At 35.5% G+C, this 19,470-nt stretch overlaps 1 protein-coding gene across 4 annotated transcripts in view; it reads left to right on the top strand.

Annotated features, from left to right (window-relative positions):
• The window catches only part of LOC128983894 (phosphoinositide 3-kinase regulatory subunit 4), a 94,538-nt gene that overhangs the window by 5,813 nt on the left and 69,255 nt on the right, over positions 1-19,470 (top strand). For all 4 annotated transcript variants that reach the window (XM_054403150.1, XM_054403147.1, XM_054403148.1 and 1 more), the window contains exons 4-7: positions 9,374-9,523; positions 10,244-10,416; positions 16,015-16,116; positions 18,722-18,848. In XM_054403150.1, coding sequence (XP_054259125.1) covers positions 9,374-9,523; positions 10,244-10,416; positions 16,015-16,116; positions 18,722-18,848 — 552 coding nt within the window. The remainder of the gene's footprint in view (positions 1-9,373; positions 9,524-10,243; positions 10,417-16,014; positions 16,117-18,721; positions 18,849-19,470) is intronic.

Raw genomic sequence — 19,470 nt, 5'->3', positions numbered from 1 at the left:
AATGCTTCGCAATTAAATGTCACCCGGATCGTTATGGTCCATATGTCCAATGATTAAACTAAAAAATGTTTTATAGATCCATGAAGCGTAGCCCTAAAGTAGGCCTATAATTGAAAGTTACTTTCCACATCGGTTAACTTAAACGTATTTAAAGTACTACCTCAACCTCACCATTTAACACTTTATTCCGGTTGACATGTTCAGTATCAAAGGTGCTCTTGTCCATTCCGTGAAACACTGAGAAATAAGGACATTAATGCGTTACCAACAGACATACACACAACAATCCAAAAAAGGCCACGAACTATTGATACATAAACAATATAAAGGCGTAAACAATTCATGATGGTTTGCCCAACAAATGTTTTACTGAAATAGGTTATCATTTTCTTAGCATACCGGGTAAGCTAAGATTTGGAATCCAGACAGAAAAAGCAAAACTTATACATAGTTAAGACATCACTTAAATTGAATACGGACGGCTCTAATAAATAAGGTGCAACACCAACGATAACTAATTTGTAAACTACAGTGATGTGTTGGTACCTACGTAAAAATGATTCTAGCAGCTACCAACGGTTCTAAGGAAAAGAACCAGTACCTACGTAAGAACCTACCTAAGAACTATAGTAGGCCTACATCCGACCAATTAAATACATTAATATCTAGTCCCGAGGTTATTGATCTCTTGCTTTTGGATTTTCTCGTAAAAAGTTATAGCGTACACTTATCGGTGTCAGTTTGAAAAAAAAAAACAACCTTACCCAAACAACTTTTTGTTATTTAATAGATTACGCATTCGCTTAACAATGATTAGTATATCTATTAACATTAGAAGGAAATGTGACGAAAATCACACAATGTTGGGGTTTTGGTCATTTGTAATTATATTTCTTAAGTAGGTAGGCCATGTATTCTATGGAAAAGTACCGGTATCAAGGATCGTCGTCAAAAAGGTTGTTATGAATAAATATGTAGGCTTACGTACCCAAGATATGAGCTATGGGCCTATTGGCTGTATGGTCCAGCGATTGCATCACACGGTGAGTAGAAACAGAAAGTGACACATTGGAAAAGCGAGTTTAGCACTTCCTCTGTTAAACCTCTGTTACAATCACCCACTGCAGTTGTGATTTTTTACTTTACACTTTACACAACCGCCATTGAAGCGCCGTCAATGAGTGGAAACCTTTTTTGTAAGCTATTGGCGACGATCATTTCAGTGTCCAGCCCTATACAACACTGATTCAAGGTCTTCTTTCTGGTTGTCAAAACTCAAGAAACATTTTATACTCAAAGAATTTCTGGTTCAGATTTGGACGATGTCTAGTTATTTAATTTCATTTACGGTTACACTATTAGACTATATTATTGCACTTGCGATTAATTAAATCCGTTTTTAAGAAAAACGTTTTTAATCTCACTTGGTTGGGATTTGCTTTCAAAACGTGATTCGAAATGGTTGCGGTATTTGTAAACAACATTTGTAAACATATCATTGACAGCTAGAAAAAATAATCTTGATCCGAACAGCTGTTCGTTATTTCATAGACGATTATGTGATAAAAATTGAACGAAAATTTGACAAAAATCGCACAAAACTGCATTTTTGAACGTCCGTAATTTTATTTACAAAGTAGTGAGGCTATATTTAAATCACTAAAGACACTCTCGCCAATCCAGTGAATACATTAAAATGACTTGGATCTTGATAGGTACTCTGGTTTTCACGGAGAAGATTGCGTAAAATGCCATCTTGAGTGTTACAGACAAAGGGAAAGACAGACAGACAGACAGACAGACAGAAATAGAGATAAGACTCGTTTCTGCTTCTTTAATGTATAAAACGTAAAAATAACCTAAAAGTATATAATTCTGAGCAAAGTACAGACAAAACTCTAATTTTATTTATATAGATTGCTATGAACAAAATGTGTAGTTGGAATATGACATGTGATTGTTATGTGCTACTAAGTTATCTAGCAAATTGTGTATTTTCGCTAGACTTCATAAACATTACAAGGATCAATATCTTGTTGTGTTTTAGGCCCCTTCCCGGACAGGCGAAATCGTGACATAGAACGGGAAAAAATTACAGGAAAAAATAAAAGTTAATTTTCCTTATTTGTGTTTTGTTTTACAAGTATACATAAAATAAACACAATGGAACACCTTATACAGTACTGTCAAAATAATTTTTTACTCGTTTTTAACTATGCATATATATCCGCTACCCGTCTGGGGATGAGTAAAAAAGCAGCGGATATATCCGCAACCCATCTTTGAAGATATAAACATGACAACGTTAGGCAATAAATAAAGAACAATATGTAAACAATAAATAAAGACAACGTAGTGTTAAGCGCGAAACGTCGAGGGGGGAGCGTAGGAGAGGTGGGTGGTGCGCGGGAGAGGGGGTGACGTGGGAGAGGGGTAGGCGCTGGAGAAAGCGAGGAGTGTGGGAGAGAGCGCAGCCATGGAGAGAGCAGGAAAGTGGCGCCTTGGTACCGCGAAACATCTGGTTACTGCTCAAGCACCTGCCAGTCTGCGGATATACCCGCCACCCGTCCTTTATGGCCAAAGACTTAGGCGGATATGTCCGTCACCCGTCTGGGAAGGGTTAACTGTTCATTATTTATAGCAAATCAACGAATTCATTTCCATTTTATTGGAAACATGACAAAAGTTGTATCAAGCAACTATGGATTTTCCTAGTCTGCAGATTACTGTGATAGAGCTATTTAAGTACAGTAGACTTTCAATCATCCACAAGTGGATTGAGGATGGGTGTGGATTTTCCCTCCATTGCAAAGAAATCAAAAGAAATAATATGTCATGCAATGTACGTGATACAGCAACGTCCTATATGGTTAGCGTGAGGAGACCCATCATCCTGCAGGCAGACACAACATCGGTTGCACAACAACGGTTAGGCTTGTTGTTGTTTACTTCACCGACCGTCAATAAGCTACTGATTACAACCAATAAGTGTAATGTAATATGTAATAATCATGATTGATTCGTAGCGAACGGATTGATGTTTAACTTAATAATAACAACTTACGTCAATCAATCCAGTATGTTTATGTACATAAACATTAAGTTGTTATTATTAATATGTAATAAGTATAATACAGGAACACTAAAAGTGAAGATTTTTATGGTATTTCCAACATGTTAATCAAACTAACTATTGACACTATAATTTTACCATTGACCTACCTGTTCAATCTAAATTTGAAAAAAAAGTCTTTCCAAAATGTTTAATAATTAATAAGGTAACTCCTTAATTGGGTCCCCCTGAACCCAAAAAAGTATAGTACTAATCCATGGTATCTCCAGGAGTTTTTTCATTTTTTCAAAATTTAGATTTTTAATGGTTATAACCCCATAAAATAATGGGAAAATAGGATTTTCTCAAAAATGGCCGATTTTGATAAAAATTTATTATGTTATAGTCCTTTAAATTCTGAACAAAATGGTACAAATCTCATCTCCGTAAAAATACGGTTCTAAAGTTATTGTAACTTATGTTATTTTCCTGTAAAATCCCCATAAAAAAAATAAAAAATCAGATTTAAGAAAAAAGGTCAGTTTGATTAAAATTATTGTGTTATGGTCCTTATAATTCTAAACAAAATAGTGCAACCCCCTATTGCTTTAACAATTACGGTTCAAAAGTTATTACAACTTTTGTGATTTTTCCCTATAAAATATCATAGTTACTGCCACCGCTTACCCATGATAAAGGTTGTTGACAAGCTTATGGGAGAAAGTATGTGTCAGATTGCTGATACCGTTTATTAAAAGTGGGGATAATAGAGATCCCTGTAACTACCGGCCCATAGCTGTTGTACCAATTTTTAGTAGGTAAACTAGTTGCCCTGCCTGTGCTTTGCTACAGGGTGAGAATGTAGAAAAGAATAATTCGGTTTTACTTCAAGATACTATAATATACTATGAGAAACAGTTACAACACACTTACCAGGAAACATATAGGCAAAGGTTCAATCCTGCTTAGTGATTATTTAAATTAAGATCTCTTAATGTACTGTATTACAGTCATAGTTGGGAAAGTTAGTCAAAAATTCTAACTAGTTAGAAGTTATAAGTTAGTCCCGTAAAAAGTAACTGATAGAAGTTATAAGTTAGTTAGTTTAAAAAGTAACTGATAGAAGTTATTAGTTAGTTGAAAAACTAACTGATAGTCATAGTCATAGTCAAAGTTCTTTATTCATTTTTTGTACATAGTTTGTACAGTAAATAGCGTCATATATAATACAATACTAAATCTAATTAAAATCTACTATTTACAGTTAACCAAGCAAAAATGAAAAGTAATAACAAAAATATTTATATCTACAGTAGGTTATATCTGGGAGGTGGAAAATTCTTCTATGGAGTAAGGGGCCAGTTGTATTAAATATTCTTTCAGCAATTTCCTGAACTTATTTAAATTATTTTCTCTTCTTATGTTTTCTGGAATATGTTTAAGAAAAGTATATCCTGTGTAGGTTGGTTTCTTTTCAAAAAACTTTAATCTATGTGGCAGGATAACCTCATTTCTCTTTCTAGTATTATACGAATGAGCTGGTGACTTAAAATTGATAGAAAATAAAGTTAGTTTTAGTAGAAATTAGTTGTTCGTTGGGCAGTTGTTTTAAAGTATTTTTTAATGTCACATCTTGGTTACTAATATATACTATAATATGAGTAAAGATTGCGCAAGATATGATTTTAAAAATGGCTCCTACGATTTCCTCCAATTTCAATGCTATTGAAAATTGCTTGTATTATATACATTTGCATTGTATGATGTCTTACTAACCAAAGGTATAATTACGACTGTTCAAAAACATTAAGTGTTTTACTGCAAAACAATATACACTGACATTGTACTAAAAATCTAAAGGAAAGGCCAAGGAGATTTGTATTTTTCGACGATGCACCGCACGAATTGATGCGTTATTACACCATCCCGTAATTATAGTTGCTACGTTTCACGATCCCAGTGACTTAATGCAATAACGGTCGTCAGATAACAGATGTTATGTATCATGAGTTTTATATTGATTGAAGCTTATTGTGGACTTTTATAGATTGATCGTCCAAATTAAAAAGTTTTGTAGACTAAATTGAGGATAAGTGGATGTGTAACAAAAACGAATTGACTTTACTACTTAATTAATCGTAGTAAGACTGAAAATATTTGTAGGCTTATAAGCTCTATTTTTTACCTCTTGAACAATAATCAAACACCTCGAGCAAGATCGGTCCCCTGGTACTTGTGTTTTAATCAAACATTGTCACATTTTACATTGCTACAACATAAACAAATGACATAAAACTTTTCAGATAATGAACATCAACTAAAGACAATGTTTTGACACTTGAGATGATATATCAATCACCAAACAAACATTTCCTCTTCCCACCCATCAGTGCTTGGGGTGTTGATAATGGCCGTCACTACCCTTCCACAGGCCCACTGCATTCCAAAGCAACTGGACTTTGACTTTCTCTTTCCCCACCCCCCGCGTTGTTTGTCTACAAGGGCACTGACCTCTCACGGCCGCACGCAACCCTCACTGATCACGTGAAATAAATAACCAGTATTTGAGATGCTTCCACATAATTGGGAAAGTTAGTTGAAAATTCTAACTAGTTAGAAGTTATTAGTTAGTCCCGTAAAAAGTAACTGATAGAAGTTATTAGTTAGTTAATTTAAAAACAAACGAATAAAATAGAAGTTAGCCAAAAAAACTAATGAATAGTGCTATTCGATAGAATTTCTATTCGTTATTCCCAAGTATGATTACAGTATTATCATTTTATATAGTGTATATGATTTAAAATATATGCAAAACTATAATTCATTGATCACATGGCACCAAGAAACAACTTTCCTTGTAAACAATTTAAATTAAATAGCAGAACAGCATTTCTGACAACAGCTGGAGTTTCATAACAATATTTGTTTCCCATGTTAATCTTATGGAGAAATACGAAACTTTAAAAGGCCCCCAGGCCTCACTCTCTAATTATTTCCCTAAAAAGAAAGTTTCTTGCACAACTTAAACGTTACGCTCTTTCCAATGACACCAAAAACATGTCAATCGGTTCAGTAGTTTCGGAGGAGTAAATGTCACAAAAAACCTGCTTGCGTATTAAATAAGTATAGATTGTTTGAATCTTGTATACTTTTTCAAATGCATGCATATTTTCAAAACAATAACATTTTGTATAGGCATCAATACGGGTTCAGGCCAAACTATTCAACAACTTAAGACTTAGAGCATATTGTAAAATTCATAATCAAGGCTTTTGAAGAGGGAGAGGCAGCAGGACTGACACTTGTGAACATAAACAAGACATTTTATTACTGCCTCTCACATGCAGTAATTACAAAAAGTTAAATTTCTATGGTTTTAAGGAAGTGGAACTAAAATTAATTCCAACAAGAGTTTTTTCTTGTTAAGAAAACTAAACAATCTAGATGGTACTCAAAGTTGTAGGGATAGTTTTAAACAATTAAAAATAATGACATTGCCTCTATTTTTATATACACAAACTTATTGCATGTAAAGGAAAACCAACTCTCTTTTATGGACAGATCTTCAATACATAAATATTAAATACAATACCAGAAATAAGCAGGATCTAAATTTACCTCAAGTTAGGCTTAAAAAATCAAACAATAGCCATAATTACAAGCAGATTCAGTTTTTCAATAAACCCCCAGCCTCATTGAGAGCTTTAAAGTACAACACATTTAAGAGAACTCTTAAAAGATATTTTCATCATACTGTCCGGAGAAGGAAAAAAAAATGGTTTTAGTTCTCTAAATCGTCAGCAAAATCATAATTTTCAGGTAACTCCAAATAGCGAACAGAAAAACTTATGGTAAATTTTTCGGTTTGCTAACCTAAAAATGTACTACTGCATTATTTTTTGTTACAATCCTTGTGGTTGGAAAGTTCCATGGAACCATATTAACCTTATGAACTTACCTTATGACCTTATGAACAGAGCTTTAAGGGTGGTGGACCGTTGGTGTCTCGAAGTTGGGCTCTCCATTAATCCTAGGAAAGTTGTAATGGTATCCTTCACAAGAAGGAAGAAACTGGAAGGGATTGGACCACTAAGCAGAATCAGGTGAAGTATCTAGGTGTAATTTTGGACAGATCACTTCACTGGGGACCACATCTTCAAAAAGTCGTTGATTGTGGTAGCCTAAGTGGTCCCTAATGGCATGGAGGCGAATGGTAGGTGGAACATAGGGGTTACAGCCTAGACTCATGCATTGGCTGTATGTATCTGTTGTTCGACCCGCCTTGACATACGGTTCACTTGTGTGGTGGCCTAAGATGGAATCTACTGCTGCTGTCAAAGCTTTAGCAGGAGTTCAGAGTCTTGCTCTTATAATGATAACTACTGGGGCAGTAAGTAGCTGTCCTGAAGACGTAAGTACGTAAGTAGCTGAGCAGACCCTAGATTGTCTGCTCGATATGCTACCCATCTACATGTTTATCATGGTGGTAGCAAGAAAAACAGCCCTACGCCTGAGATGCGAAAACTAATGGATAAACACAGGTAACAATAAAGGGCATTCAAAAATTGTTCAGGTGGTAGTGATGATTTAGATCTGAAGGCAGCTTCAGATCACATGTCCAAAAACACTCCTTTGGAAAGCCTTTCAAAGTACTAATACCATGGGAAGGATTGGTCTGCCGGAAAAGGGCCCATCCCCGCAGGTGATTTAGATTACTATACTGATGGTTCTAAGATAAAAAATGGGGGCACTGGAGCAGGTGTGCACTGGATAAACGAAGGCACTGGTATTTGTCTTCCATGGGGGGGGGGGGGGGGTGTGTGTACCCAACTGTTTTTCAAGCGGAGATCACTACCATCTTGATTTGTGCTCGAGAACATCTTCTTTTAAACAGACTAGAGACAAAACAATTAATATCTATACTGATAATCAAGCCACCTCAAAAGCACTAAACTCTTATGCATTCAATTCAAGGCTCGTGTGAGATTGCCTTGCTTCTGAGTCTGAGTTAGGTAGGAGAAATGATCTCACGCTCTGCTGGGTGCCTGGACACTCAGGCATTAAATGAAATGAAGCTGCAGACAGATTGGCAAACACTGCCTCTGCGACAACAATGATAGGCCCACAACCCTTCTGTGGCATTTCACAAAATAGCGCATGTTCTTCGTTTGCATCATGGGCCAAGGAAGAGCACTGCAAATGCTGGGTCGATACTCGCTTACTCTGTTTAGGCCTTCTAAAAAGGTTCACTCTGACCTCTGAGACTAGACAGGTGAAGAATCAAATTAATTGTAGATCAAATTAATAATGATAACTGGTCACGGGGGATTCAGGAAACATTTCCAACGGATGGGCTTATTTGATGGTGAACCGTTCTATAGGCACTGTGATAGGTCAGAGGAGACAGCCGATCACCGGATTTTTGATTGTGACGAGCTCTCTGATGCTAGAATGATAACTCTTGGTAATGTGGCTAGAGGAAGATATCTTCCCGAGGATGAACTAATTGGGAAGCTATTGGCATTTATCGGACGCCTGAACTTGCAAGGTCATCAAGAAAACAATTGTCTGGGGTGCGCAATAATTCAATTTTCGGATGAGGTGCTTCATGGTCTCGGCCTGCCCCTGTTAGATAAGATAACAGAAATGTAAACATTGATGACCACTTTGTATAACCTTAAATTATGTGGTCTAAATTTTTAACGATTAGAAGGTTATTTCCACACACTGGTTCATCACACGGTTCTAAAGTGTCTTTTTGGTACTTAATCGTATTTCCAAGCTTGGCTGAGCCTCGTTTGTAAAACACAATTCCGTACCAAAAAGAGTCACTTTCGCTCCTAGTGATAAACACTTCTATTCCAAGGCAATACTTTTTACTCCCCCAAAGAATTAATGAGATATGACTTTTCCAGCTATACTTGGAAATCAGCTACATTTTCATACCTACCACTAATTTGGCCCATTAACATGTTGGTATTGGTTAAGATAAAAATATTGTTGTTGTTTTATTTCTGTATTCAATTATTTCTTTAATGTCAATTTGCATTTGTTTTTATTTTCTCTGAAAGGTTATAGCTTTGTGAGACTGATATTGACATAGCCTATTATACTATTATGTAATTAATGGCTGAATAAACGACTATTATGACTTAAGTTTAACTATACATTCACATTCAATATTAGTTATTTCCCGGGAATATTAGGTTAGTTATGCATTATCCAACACTCAGCTACTCATCACAGTGGATAATTGGGAGTCTAATGTAGTTGGATTGTAATTTTTATCAATTGTCAGTTAAAGTTTGGTATTGGTTTCAGCTTACTGACCGGGCAGGATTTTTGATGAGAGGTTACATAAAATATAGTTTGTATGATCGTATATCAACACGGCCCTTTCTAACCTTGCTTGAGAAGAAATGGATTGCTTTCCAAATTCTTTATGCACTCTTTCAGTGCCATCGTCTTGGGGTAAGTACATATTTGAATTGTTACAATTTCCTCCAAAGTAAAGTAGGCCTAACATGACAATTGCATAGTAACGCTATCATATTCTTTAATCATACTTACCCATGATATATTCCAAGTGGCTGTTTATTTTCTTGATTGAGTTTTTTGTCTCACGATTTTCCAATTTGGGCGTTTGAAGTAAATCTATTCAATTCGAATATTCCATTTGTCACACATATTGGGGCTAGAGATTTCAGACAGTTGCATTCTTACACACAAAGAATATCGTAATCCTAATGAATGGTTTTGTTAGCTTTTTTTAAGATAAATCTGCCTTGAGTATTTTCATTCCATATATCAATGATATTTTGCAAAAGAGGTGAAGAGAGGTGACCTTTAAGAAAGGTGAAATAGTTTAAAAAATTATATTGAAAATGGTAATAATTTATTTTTTTACATTTGTATTTCTATTGGTATGTTGATATTTTGAAAGCGAAATTGCATGTAGGTCAAACCTAGACTTGGTCACCTATTTTCACCCAGTCAATAGTAATCGACCTCAAAAGTTTTTTGCAAACTTAAGCCTTTTAGGTTGTGGTCATATTTTTAGGGGCTTGATTTCTTGGTAACTTTCCACACTACTAGGTTCAAAGTGATCAGATTTGAGATTTGTAACTCAATTTCTTTTTACAATTCTAAAGAGTAAAAATGTTATTGTAAATGATGTATAAACTGTTACAGATCTGCCATGGAGATATAAAGTTGGAAAATATACTAGTGACTTCGTGGCATTGGGTTTTGTTGTCAGATTTTGCATCTTTCAAACCAACTCACCTGCCAGAAGACAACCCGGCTGATTTCTCATATTTCTTCGACACTTCTAGGAGGCGAACTTGCTATATTGCTCCTGAAAGGTGAGGCATCTAGTTAGCGAATTTCAATTTGTTTGATTGGATTTTTCATTAAATATTTCCATAAACAAGTAGGCCTAATATTTATTCCAAATTAAAATAACACAAACTGTTGGCCCGTCCTACCTACGGGAATTGAGTAGTCAGTTAAAACTAAATATGATTCAGAACAGCTATTTTACACCCATAAGGACAAATTCTGGCAGTTTAAATAGGAAATTTATCTTGTAAACAAATGGCACGTGACCCCCTATTTCTTTCAATCAGTTATAGGCCTATACAATATGCATTTTAAATTAAAAAAATACAATAAAACAGCAATTGTGTCGATTTGAAAAGCCTTGAAGTGGCATTGGCGGTCGATTCACACACACTGGTGTTGAGTACAGTAGCTACTACCAAATTCCTTGCATATTATTACTTACCGTGCCTTATCTTAACTCTTTGGCCACTAAAACCTTAGAGGATTCTGGCCTCTCATTCCCTTCTATCCCCTGCCTCTTCTAATGTAGATCCCAGTCTGGAGATGTCTTTAATTACTTGGTATTTCTCTTCATTCTTGGGCTTCCAAGTGATCGTCTTCCTTGCGGTACTCCTTGAAATACTCTTTTAATAGTTGGATTTTTTTGAGAGGATAGCAGGCTTGCCTGAATGGGAAAGAGTCCATTCAGGTAAGCCTGCTATCCTCTCAAAAAATCCTAAAAACCTAGGCCCTTGTGCTGCTACACCCTTAACCTCTTTTAATAGTTGCCTGCCCATCCGAGCCTATTACTTTTAAAAAGCACCCCTGGGTGTTTATGCATTTCTCTTAGCCCTCTGTTCTTTTCATTTGTGTCTCAACCTCCGTTATCTTGATCTGGTCGGTATATTTTCTCTGCTCTCTATTCTCAAACCCAGCAATAAGGTTTCTTTTTGGTTTCTTTCCCCGAACTAAGGTTCAGTTCTTTGGTCAGTGCCCAAGTGTCTGAACCATACAGTACTACGGGGATGGTTATGGTGCGGTCGCGGTGTGAATCAGTTTTGGTCAAATCGACACCCGGTTGACATTTTCATTAACCCTCCAACTGGCAACGCGACTATAATAGTCGCGGTAGGTGGTTTCTATAGATGGCAGTGACTATAATAGTCCCGTTTTGCGAGCTTTTAGCTAACTCAAAATAAATGGTTAAAACTGATTGTAAAATGGAATCATTTTTATACTGTTTTAATTGACTTCTTGATTCCTGTACGTAGTACGGGCCAACTTTGTTTAAATTCTAGTTTAACCCTTTTGCTGCCGACGAGCGCAAATGCGCACGTCGGGGTTTGTGCTAAAATGGCCGACGTGCGCAATAACGCTCGTTGGCTATCGGGCGAAAATTGCCGACGTGCGTTATAAAGCACGTCAATGTTTTCTAACTTACTGGCCTTATATGCTTTCCAAACCCCTCCAAATTCGACTCGGATTATTTGCAGACTATAACAAAGCTGTTTACAGACGATTTTATACGGTAAGAGCCTATAACCAATGAAGTTACATAGTTTGAGTTTGCTCTTGGTCTGTGCGTTGCTGATTCCTTCTCTACTGTGTCTAGATCGTTTGTCATCTGTGTTTAGTTGGGTTTTGCGAATGGAAAGGTGTTTGTTATTGTTTGTGTTTACTAGTGCTAGAAAAGTAATGTTGTGATGAAGGTAAGGGCATGAAAGTTTGTTTGTAATAACTTATGCATGCTCTACAAACTAAAATAATTACATTTATGCATGTGTTTGGTTAGTTTGAGTTTTAGTAAAAATGAGTAATAGACGAAATAGGTCGCCGGTGAGTGAAAATACAATAATAAACAACCTATTGGGTGACGGTGTGAATGTTGACGATGGTGATGTGAGCGATAGTTTTGTAGACAATATTTCTGAGTCGAGCTCAGAACCCAGTTCAGATTCTGAAAGTGAAGGATTAGGTCCAGAATTTGAGGACGATACGGACGAAGACCCTGATTACATGGTAAATTCAGACCCCTCTGACGACTCAGAAGATGAAATCCCCCAACCTAGACATAGGCCTAGGCCTACTCCCACTGCTAATGTCCACAGTACAGTCGACGAAGTTATTGACGATGTTGTAAACAACTTCACAATTCCAGAAGGTGATGTAATGGAAATGGAAGATGTACTTTATGCTAATCTAAATGACCCTGACGCTGATGAACATCTTGGATGGGATTCCCTTGATGAAGGTAACGATCCTGGTTTTGACCATACTTTTCCTTTTGACGAATTGCCTGGGCCAAAACATTGTCCCCCACATGATGCACCTCCAATATCGTACTTTAATTTATTTTTTACTGTAAATCTCCTGAATTCTTTTGTGCTAAGGACCAACCAGTATGCCAGGGACTACATCACTGCACATATACATAACTTGACTCCAAATTCACGTGCCAGGGATTGGAAAAATGTCACCCTGCCGGAAATGAAGGCCTTCATTGCCACAATTTTGAATATGGGTCTTGTAAGAAAGCCAACTATTCAAAGCTATTGGTCGACAAAATCATCACTTCAAACACCTTGGTTTGGAAAAATGTTTAGTAGGAACAGGTTTGAGTGTATATTGCAATTTTTCCACATAGTCGACAATAGCACTTTGGCTAAACCAGGTGATCCAAATTATGACCCCTGTGCTAAATTTAACCCCCTATTGGATCATGCAAACAGGATTTTTAGGACTTATTACACCCCTCATCGTGAGATATCAATTGACGAAAGCCTGGTTGGCACTAAGAGTCATTCGCAAATTATGCAATACCTGCCCAACAAGCACCACCATCGTTGGGGCATCAAAATGTGGATGTTGTGTGACTCTGTCTCCAGGTATTGTTTGGCTTTTTTTTGCTACAAAGGAAATAAGAACAAGAGAAAATCAACTGGCCTTGCATTCAAAGTTGTCACCAAGCTCTTAGAGATAGGTCAGTATTTGCGAAAAGGCTACCATCTCTTCCTTGACAATTTTTTTACGAGCATCCCTCTGGCGAACCACCTTTACGAAAACCAAACCTACATGACTGGCACAATTAGGAAAAATAGAAAAGGAATACCTCCACAGTTGAAAGAAAAATTTGCTGTTGGCCAGAAGACGTATTTGCGGAAGGAGAACACGCTTTTTTTGGGATATCGAGAAAAAGCTTCTCAAAAGAAACCAGTGCTTTTACTCTCTACAAAAGCATCTGCAAAGTCAGTGGAAGTAAGAAGAAGGAAAAGACATGAAGAAAACCCAAAAGTGAGGCCTGAAATTATAGATACTTACAATATGTATATGGGGGGGATTGATGGCTCAGACCAAATGCTCTACTGTTATTTAGATGAGCGCAGAACTGTCAAGTACTGGAAGAAGGTCGTGTTTAATATATTTGGCAGGATGATTCTCAACTCGTATATCATTTACAAGGAAAATTGTTCCGGTAAATTACTGTCAAGATTTAACTATACCAACTCCATAATTGAAGAGCTCTCTACTGATTGGCTAATGCTGAAGAACCAGCCACATGTTGCTGAGGTGGGCGGTGGCGGAGACGCTGGAGAAGCTTCTGGATTCGGCCTAGAATCTCTACCCGGAAGAATGTTAAGAAATTGTTCTGTGTGTAGCCTACTAAGTACAAGTGCAGGAGGGACCAGGAAGAGGAGCAGGACTGTTTGCAAGAGATGCAAGAAAGGGGTTCATCCTACATGTTTCGGTGAACATAAATGTCAATGATCGGAACTTTTTCATTTGTAAATATTGTAAATATTCTTTTAAATTTATTTGTAGGCTACATAAGTTTTTGTTACCATTATTTCAGCTCTCTAGCAATGTACATTATTGTGAATTGTAACAAAACATTTAGGCCACTTGTGTATATATGATCATGAACAAACTCTTAGTAAAGTGTTTTCACCTAAACGGGTAAACTTTTATTTGACGACATTTCGAAAAAACATCACAACTTCTACAATTTTCAAGGTAAGGGCATGAAAGTTTGTTTATGTAATAACCTATGCATGCTCTACAAACTAAAATAATTACATTTATGCATGTGTTTGTTTTAGGTATAGTTTTTATACGCCAAACCTAAAAAATAAAATAAAATAAAATTTTGACCATATAAAATTTATGTCCAATAAATTTTTTTTACTATAATAATTATTATATGTTTTTATGAAGACTGGTTGTTTATTAGAAACAAAACAAGGCCTTATTTATCAAATTCTGATAGAAAATAAAAAAAATACACAAGTTTTTGTGAAATACTGAATTTTCCTCAAATCAGGCCTGGCAGTCTTCGCATATTAGTCTTACCTTAGACCCGGCATTTTTCAAGTAACATATAAAAAACCGGTTGGCAGTAAAAGGGTTAAATAAAATAAATATAACATTATAAAATATTTCACTGTTAAACCAAAGTTTACTAATAGTTACCTCAGTACCTCGGGGATTAAGTTTTGGTTGGAGAGAGCCAAGTAAAATAATCCGTATTTGATCAGAACAATAATTTTCACATAATAGAATATGTTATATTCTAGTAATCTAAATATTTACTCAATTGTAACAACTGATGATTCGGCGGGGCACACGGAAGATTTCTCAGGTGCCGTTTGACGTCACTAACTGCTGACGTCACTAACTGCTGCGTCTGAAGAAACAGACAATTTTATAATTTTCTATTATTAAATTAAACTGTCATAACCTAACCAAACTAACCAAACGTGCTGATACTGTAATGGAAAAATCGAATAAAGGTTTACTAATTTAAAAAATTGTTTTGTTCATAAAATAAAATTTTAATTGCCTAAAATTCAATTTTTTTATTATAAAATTAAACTGTCATAACCTAACCAAACCAACCAAACTTGCTGATATGAAAAAATTGTTGATAAAAAGTTAGTGCAGCCGGCAGGATTCGAACCCGGATCATTCGGATTATCAGCCCGCATCGCTATCCACTGCACCACCGAGGCCGATGCCCTAATCCGTATCGTTGCGGTATTGGTGTTCCCTCAAAGTGACGTCAGCTGATAGGGACGTCAAACGGCACCTGAGAAATCTTCCGTGTGCCGTTTCGCTGATGATTTTCCCTTTGTATTGTATTTTTTAATTTGCTAGTATACTGTGGATGGCTTGTTATAAACACATGTTACAAGTCTTTTGTTTACTTTTTCCTTGTTATTTTGGTCATCCAACATGGTTACTTGGCAAATAAAGTCAATGTTAAAAAAGTTTGACTTTTCAATTTAATTTTTGTTGTTATTATATTTTTGTTGGCAGTTTTAACTGCATTAAATTTTCAGGCCGGAAATAAATTATTTACAACGTTTGAAGGAAATTGTCGAAGCCGTTTTTGAGATCTTTGTCCAAGCAAGCATGCATACATACAATCAAACATTGTTCATATAAGAGTATAGGATTTTAATGAAATTTGGCGAATTTGTCATTTGAAATTCAAGCTATAAATATTTCAATAAAAACAATAATGTTAACATATGCTTTTTATAAACATATGCTTAAACACATTTTCCAATAGTTTTCTACAATTTTGAAAGCACAGAGTTTTGCTCCCACGCTGCCCTTATAAATATCTTATTGTTTTGTAGGTTTATGAAAAGCCTTGCCTCAGATATGAGTCAGCTTTTGCCATCTGAAGAGAATATCAAGAAAGGGGACCTAACACCTGCTATGGACATTTTCTCTGCAGGGTCAGTAAAAATAAGCTCAATTTGCATCTATACTTACTCACATTTTCATCAATTAGTAGACTCATCCCTTAATTTAGACTTCAGCAAGTTATTTCATTATTGTTTGGATCCCATATGAATGCGAGATGAGTGTTGAGTTGAATGGAGCGAGATGATATGTGTAGCTTTGTTACTGACTATGGTCAACTGTTTCATTAGTGAGGATAGTATATTAAGTATGTTTATCCACCTCATTAGATCACCTTCTTTAGAAATAATCTAAAGGTTAAATACCTGCTCTAACGTACGTATTTAGTCAGGGACCAAGGTTTTGAACCTTGAAGATTCATTTTCAAGCTTACAACAAATTCATAGCTCATCTTTTGCCGGCTACACCACGTGACCGCTTCCAGTATTACAATTTGGCCACATTTATGTACATGTTTTCGTGTTTGTACAAGTGTTATTTGATGACCCTTCACAACCCAAGGGATGAAGAGGATTTTTGACTTGGTTGTTGAAACCTTGGTCACTGACTAAATACAGATCACAACAGGTATTTAAACTTTTTATTATATTATAATTTATTAAAAGCCCAATGATCAAGGACCAGTATGCCAAATTTTGAACCATCAAAAAGCTACTGACTTTTCTCAAGTTCAAAACAGCGACCGGCTGATTACCAGGCGAGCACTATGCTCAGCACTCAGCTGCTCAGCTCTATATTTATTTGTTTCCTTAGCAAAGTATTTTTCTATTTACAACTAAATTTACAATTTATTCAAAATTTGATGCAGTACCTTGAAGCAGTATTATTAATTATAGTATGTTCACAAAATTTAGGTGGTTTGAAGGGGAAGTTCCCCCCCCCCCTTTTCTGCTTAATGCATATCTCAGCTGATTGACGTTTTGGCAAACCTCAGCTGTGGAGTGTTGCAGTGATAAACTCTTCAACTTTAGCAATGTAATTTTTTTTTGGACATTATAGCTGTGGTATTTCCCTTGTCAGCTTTGCAAAGCATAGCGTTGTGCTTAGACAATAAAAAAAAGTATGTTTTTAGATCATTAATTTGGTACTCATGCGACATTGTTAGACTACCAAAATCAGGGCTTTGTTTGTACTTGTATTTTAATTTTCGTGATAATTATAACCTGCCTTCATTCTTGCAGTCGTTGGCAGAGATTGATTTGTTGCTACTTCAGCATTAATTAGTTCACTGAACATGCCTCGCTTACCAGTCATTGGGAGGTTGTGTTTGAAGCCTTTATCTAATAAACACATTTCTTCAGTGTCAAACGAGATGTCGCTATTATTTATTGCACTAGGGTAGAAATAAAAATCAAACATAATGGCAGTTTCCTTATTCTTTTGATTATTAACTAGTTGTGTGAGTTTCTTGCCTGTTGTGGCCTTATTTTTCCTCATGACTCTAGAACGCCTGATTTGGCATGTCAAACTAGGCACTCCAGTTCAGCAAAATGGGCTGCATTAGCTAATTCTAGATCTTTCTTATGAGTAAAGTGTTAAGTAGAGACTTCTTAAAATAAAATAAAAATGTTTAGATTTTTTCCATCCATATTTTCTCAGCCATATTTAGGGATGACATTTGGTTTTAAACAGTATTTGTAAAATTTTATGTTTTGCGTTTGCCAGCTTTATCTTAACGTTTTTGTATTGTATGGCCAGAATTGCCTGACAGGCTGAACTGAATTCCATGTTGATGGCATCTGGATTACTATATATGACTAATAATTATGGTACAATACCTCGTGAAGCAATTAAAAATTTCTGATGACAAGGTAAATAAGGTTGCGTGATTAAAGTTATTCCAATTTCTAATTTGGTATTAATTATACATTAAATGTGATCTTTCTTCATGTTTCACTTCTTACTTTGAGTGTGCAGTATTCACGTACACATAAACATTGTTGAAGCCAAAAAGAAAACTTTAAGTGGTCAACAATATATTTCTTACCTGAAACGTCTCATGAAAATATGGGCCTGGACATATTTAATTTTACCAACTGGTTATTTGTGTGAATTAATAAAATGCGCATTCTGTAGTAAATAATTAGATATTAATAAAATAGCTTAGATTAATAAGGTGTGTTGGTTACAAAAATATCAACACAATTTATACAGTCAATCAGAGTTGTAACTGCTGCTTACATTAACAATTCATTTACGATATTATCATTTTACTGATTAGAAATAGACTGTAAAAGAAGATGAGGATAAAATAGCATTGACCAAAGACTACTCTCAGAGTATACTAATGATTTTCCGTGAGAAAAGCTCTGTCCCCAGGTACTCTGCATTATAATAAGACGGAGTCAAATAACTTACAAATTTCTATTGAATTGTGTAATTATATATAGCACGTTTTTTGTTTAAAGTCAAAGTCATTGATTTTAACAAATTACTTTTAATTCATTGATTTGTAAAATTTCCCTTTTTGAACTTTAGTTTTGATGATAGTTAGTTTTTTTTAATTTTTGGAATAACATCTTGCGGAAATTTTTCATTCATAATATTAAGGAAAAAATTAATTGTTTTGCCAATAAGGATGAGAAATGTCAGCAATAATCCCTGTAGCTCAGTCAGATGATTGTAGTATTGTTGCAGATGTTGTCTGATAGAACTGTTCACTGATGGTCAGCCTCCATTTGATTTCTCACAGTTGTTGGCCTACCGCAGTGGGGAGTTCTCTGTGGATAAGCACTTGGAAAAGATAAAAGATCCAGGAGTCAGAGTAAGTGTGAATTATAAAATAGAAGATCCAGAAGGCAGAGTAGGTTTGAATTATAAAATACAAGATCCAAGTCAATGTAAGTCCATGTAAATTTGACATGAAACAAATCCATAATAACTCCATATGATTAAAAATAAAATATGTAATTTTCTACAAGTTTTTTTTCTTCTAAATAACCAAAGTAATTAGTACAGAGATACACTATTTTAAGACGAAACAAGCTCATATATTGGCAACCCTGCTTCATTTTACTTCATTACATTGCCGATCAGCTGAAACGCATTTTAGCACGGTTGTCTTAACGGTTTAGTGGTATTGGGAATTTATCTATCTATCTATACTTCTATATCTATACTTCTATACTATTATATAAAAATCTAATGGTGTCTGTCTGTATGTGTATTACTAATAGGTGCAAAAACTACTGAACCCACTGGGCTTAAATTTTACAAAAATATAGCTACCATACCAAGGACCATTATAGGACTATTCACACTTCGATACTGACCGTGGGCTTTGCCCCTTTGGCTTTAAAAGTTCTGAGGTTATGTATATAACAATGTATATAACAATATGCATTACACAGTGTTCTTTTGTTTCTAAAATCAATTAAATATCTGTT

This window comes from Macrosteles quadrilineatus, unplaced genomic scaffold (assembly GCF_028750875.1).
Source record: "Macrosteles quadrilineatus isolate MER2022 unplaced genomic scaffold, UCM_ALF_1.0 Scaffold_2__2_contigs__length_208266976, whole genome shotgun sequence".
In the NCBI taxonomy this organism is placed as follows: Eukaryota; Metazoa; Arthropoda; class Insecta; order Hemiptera; family Cicadellidae; genus Macrosteles; species Macrosteles quadrilineatus.
Note: the sequence above shows the minus strand (reverse complement) of the source record. Positions and strands in the feature narration are given on the sequence as shown.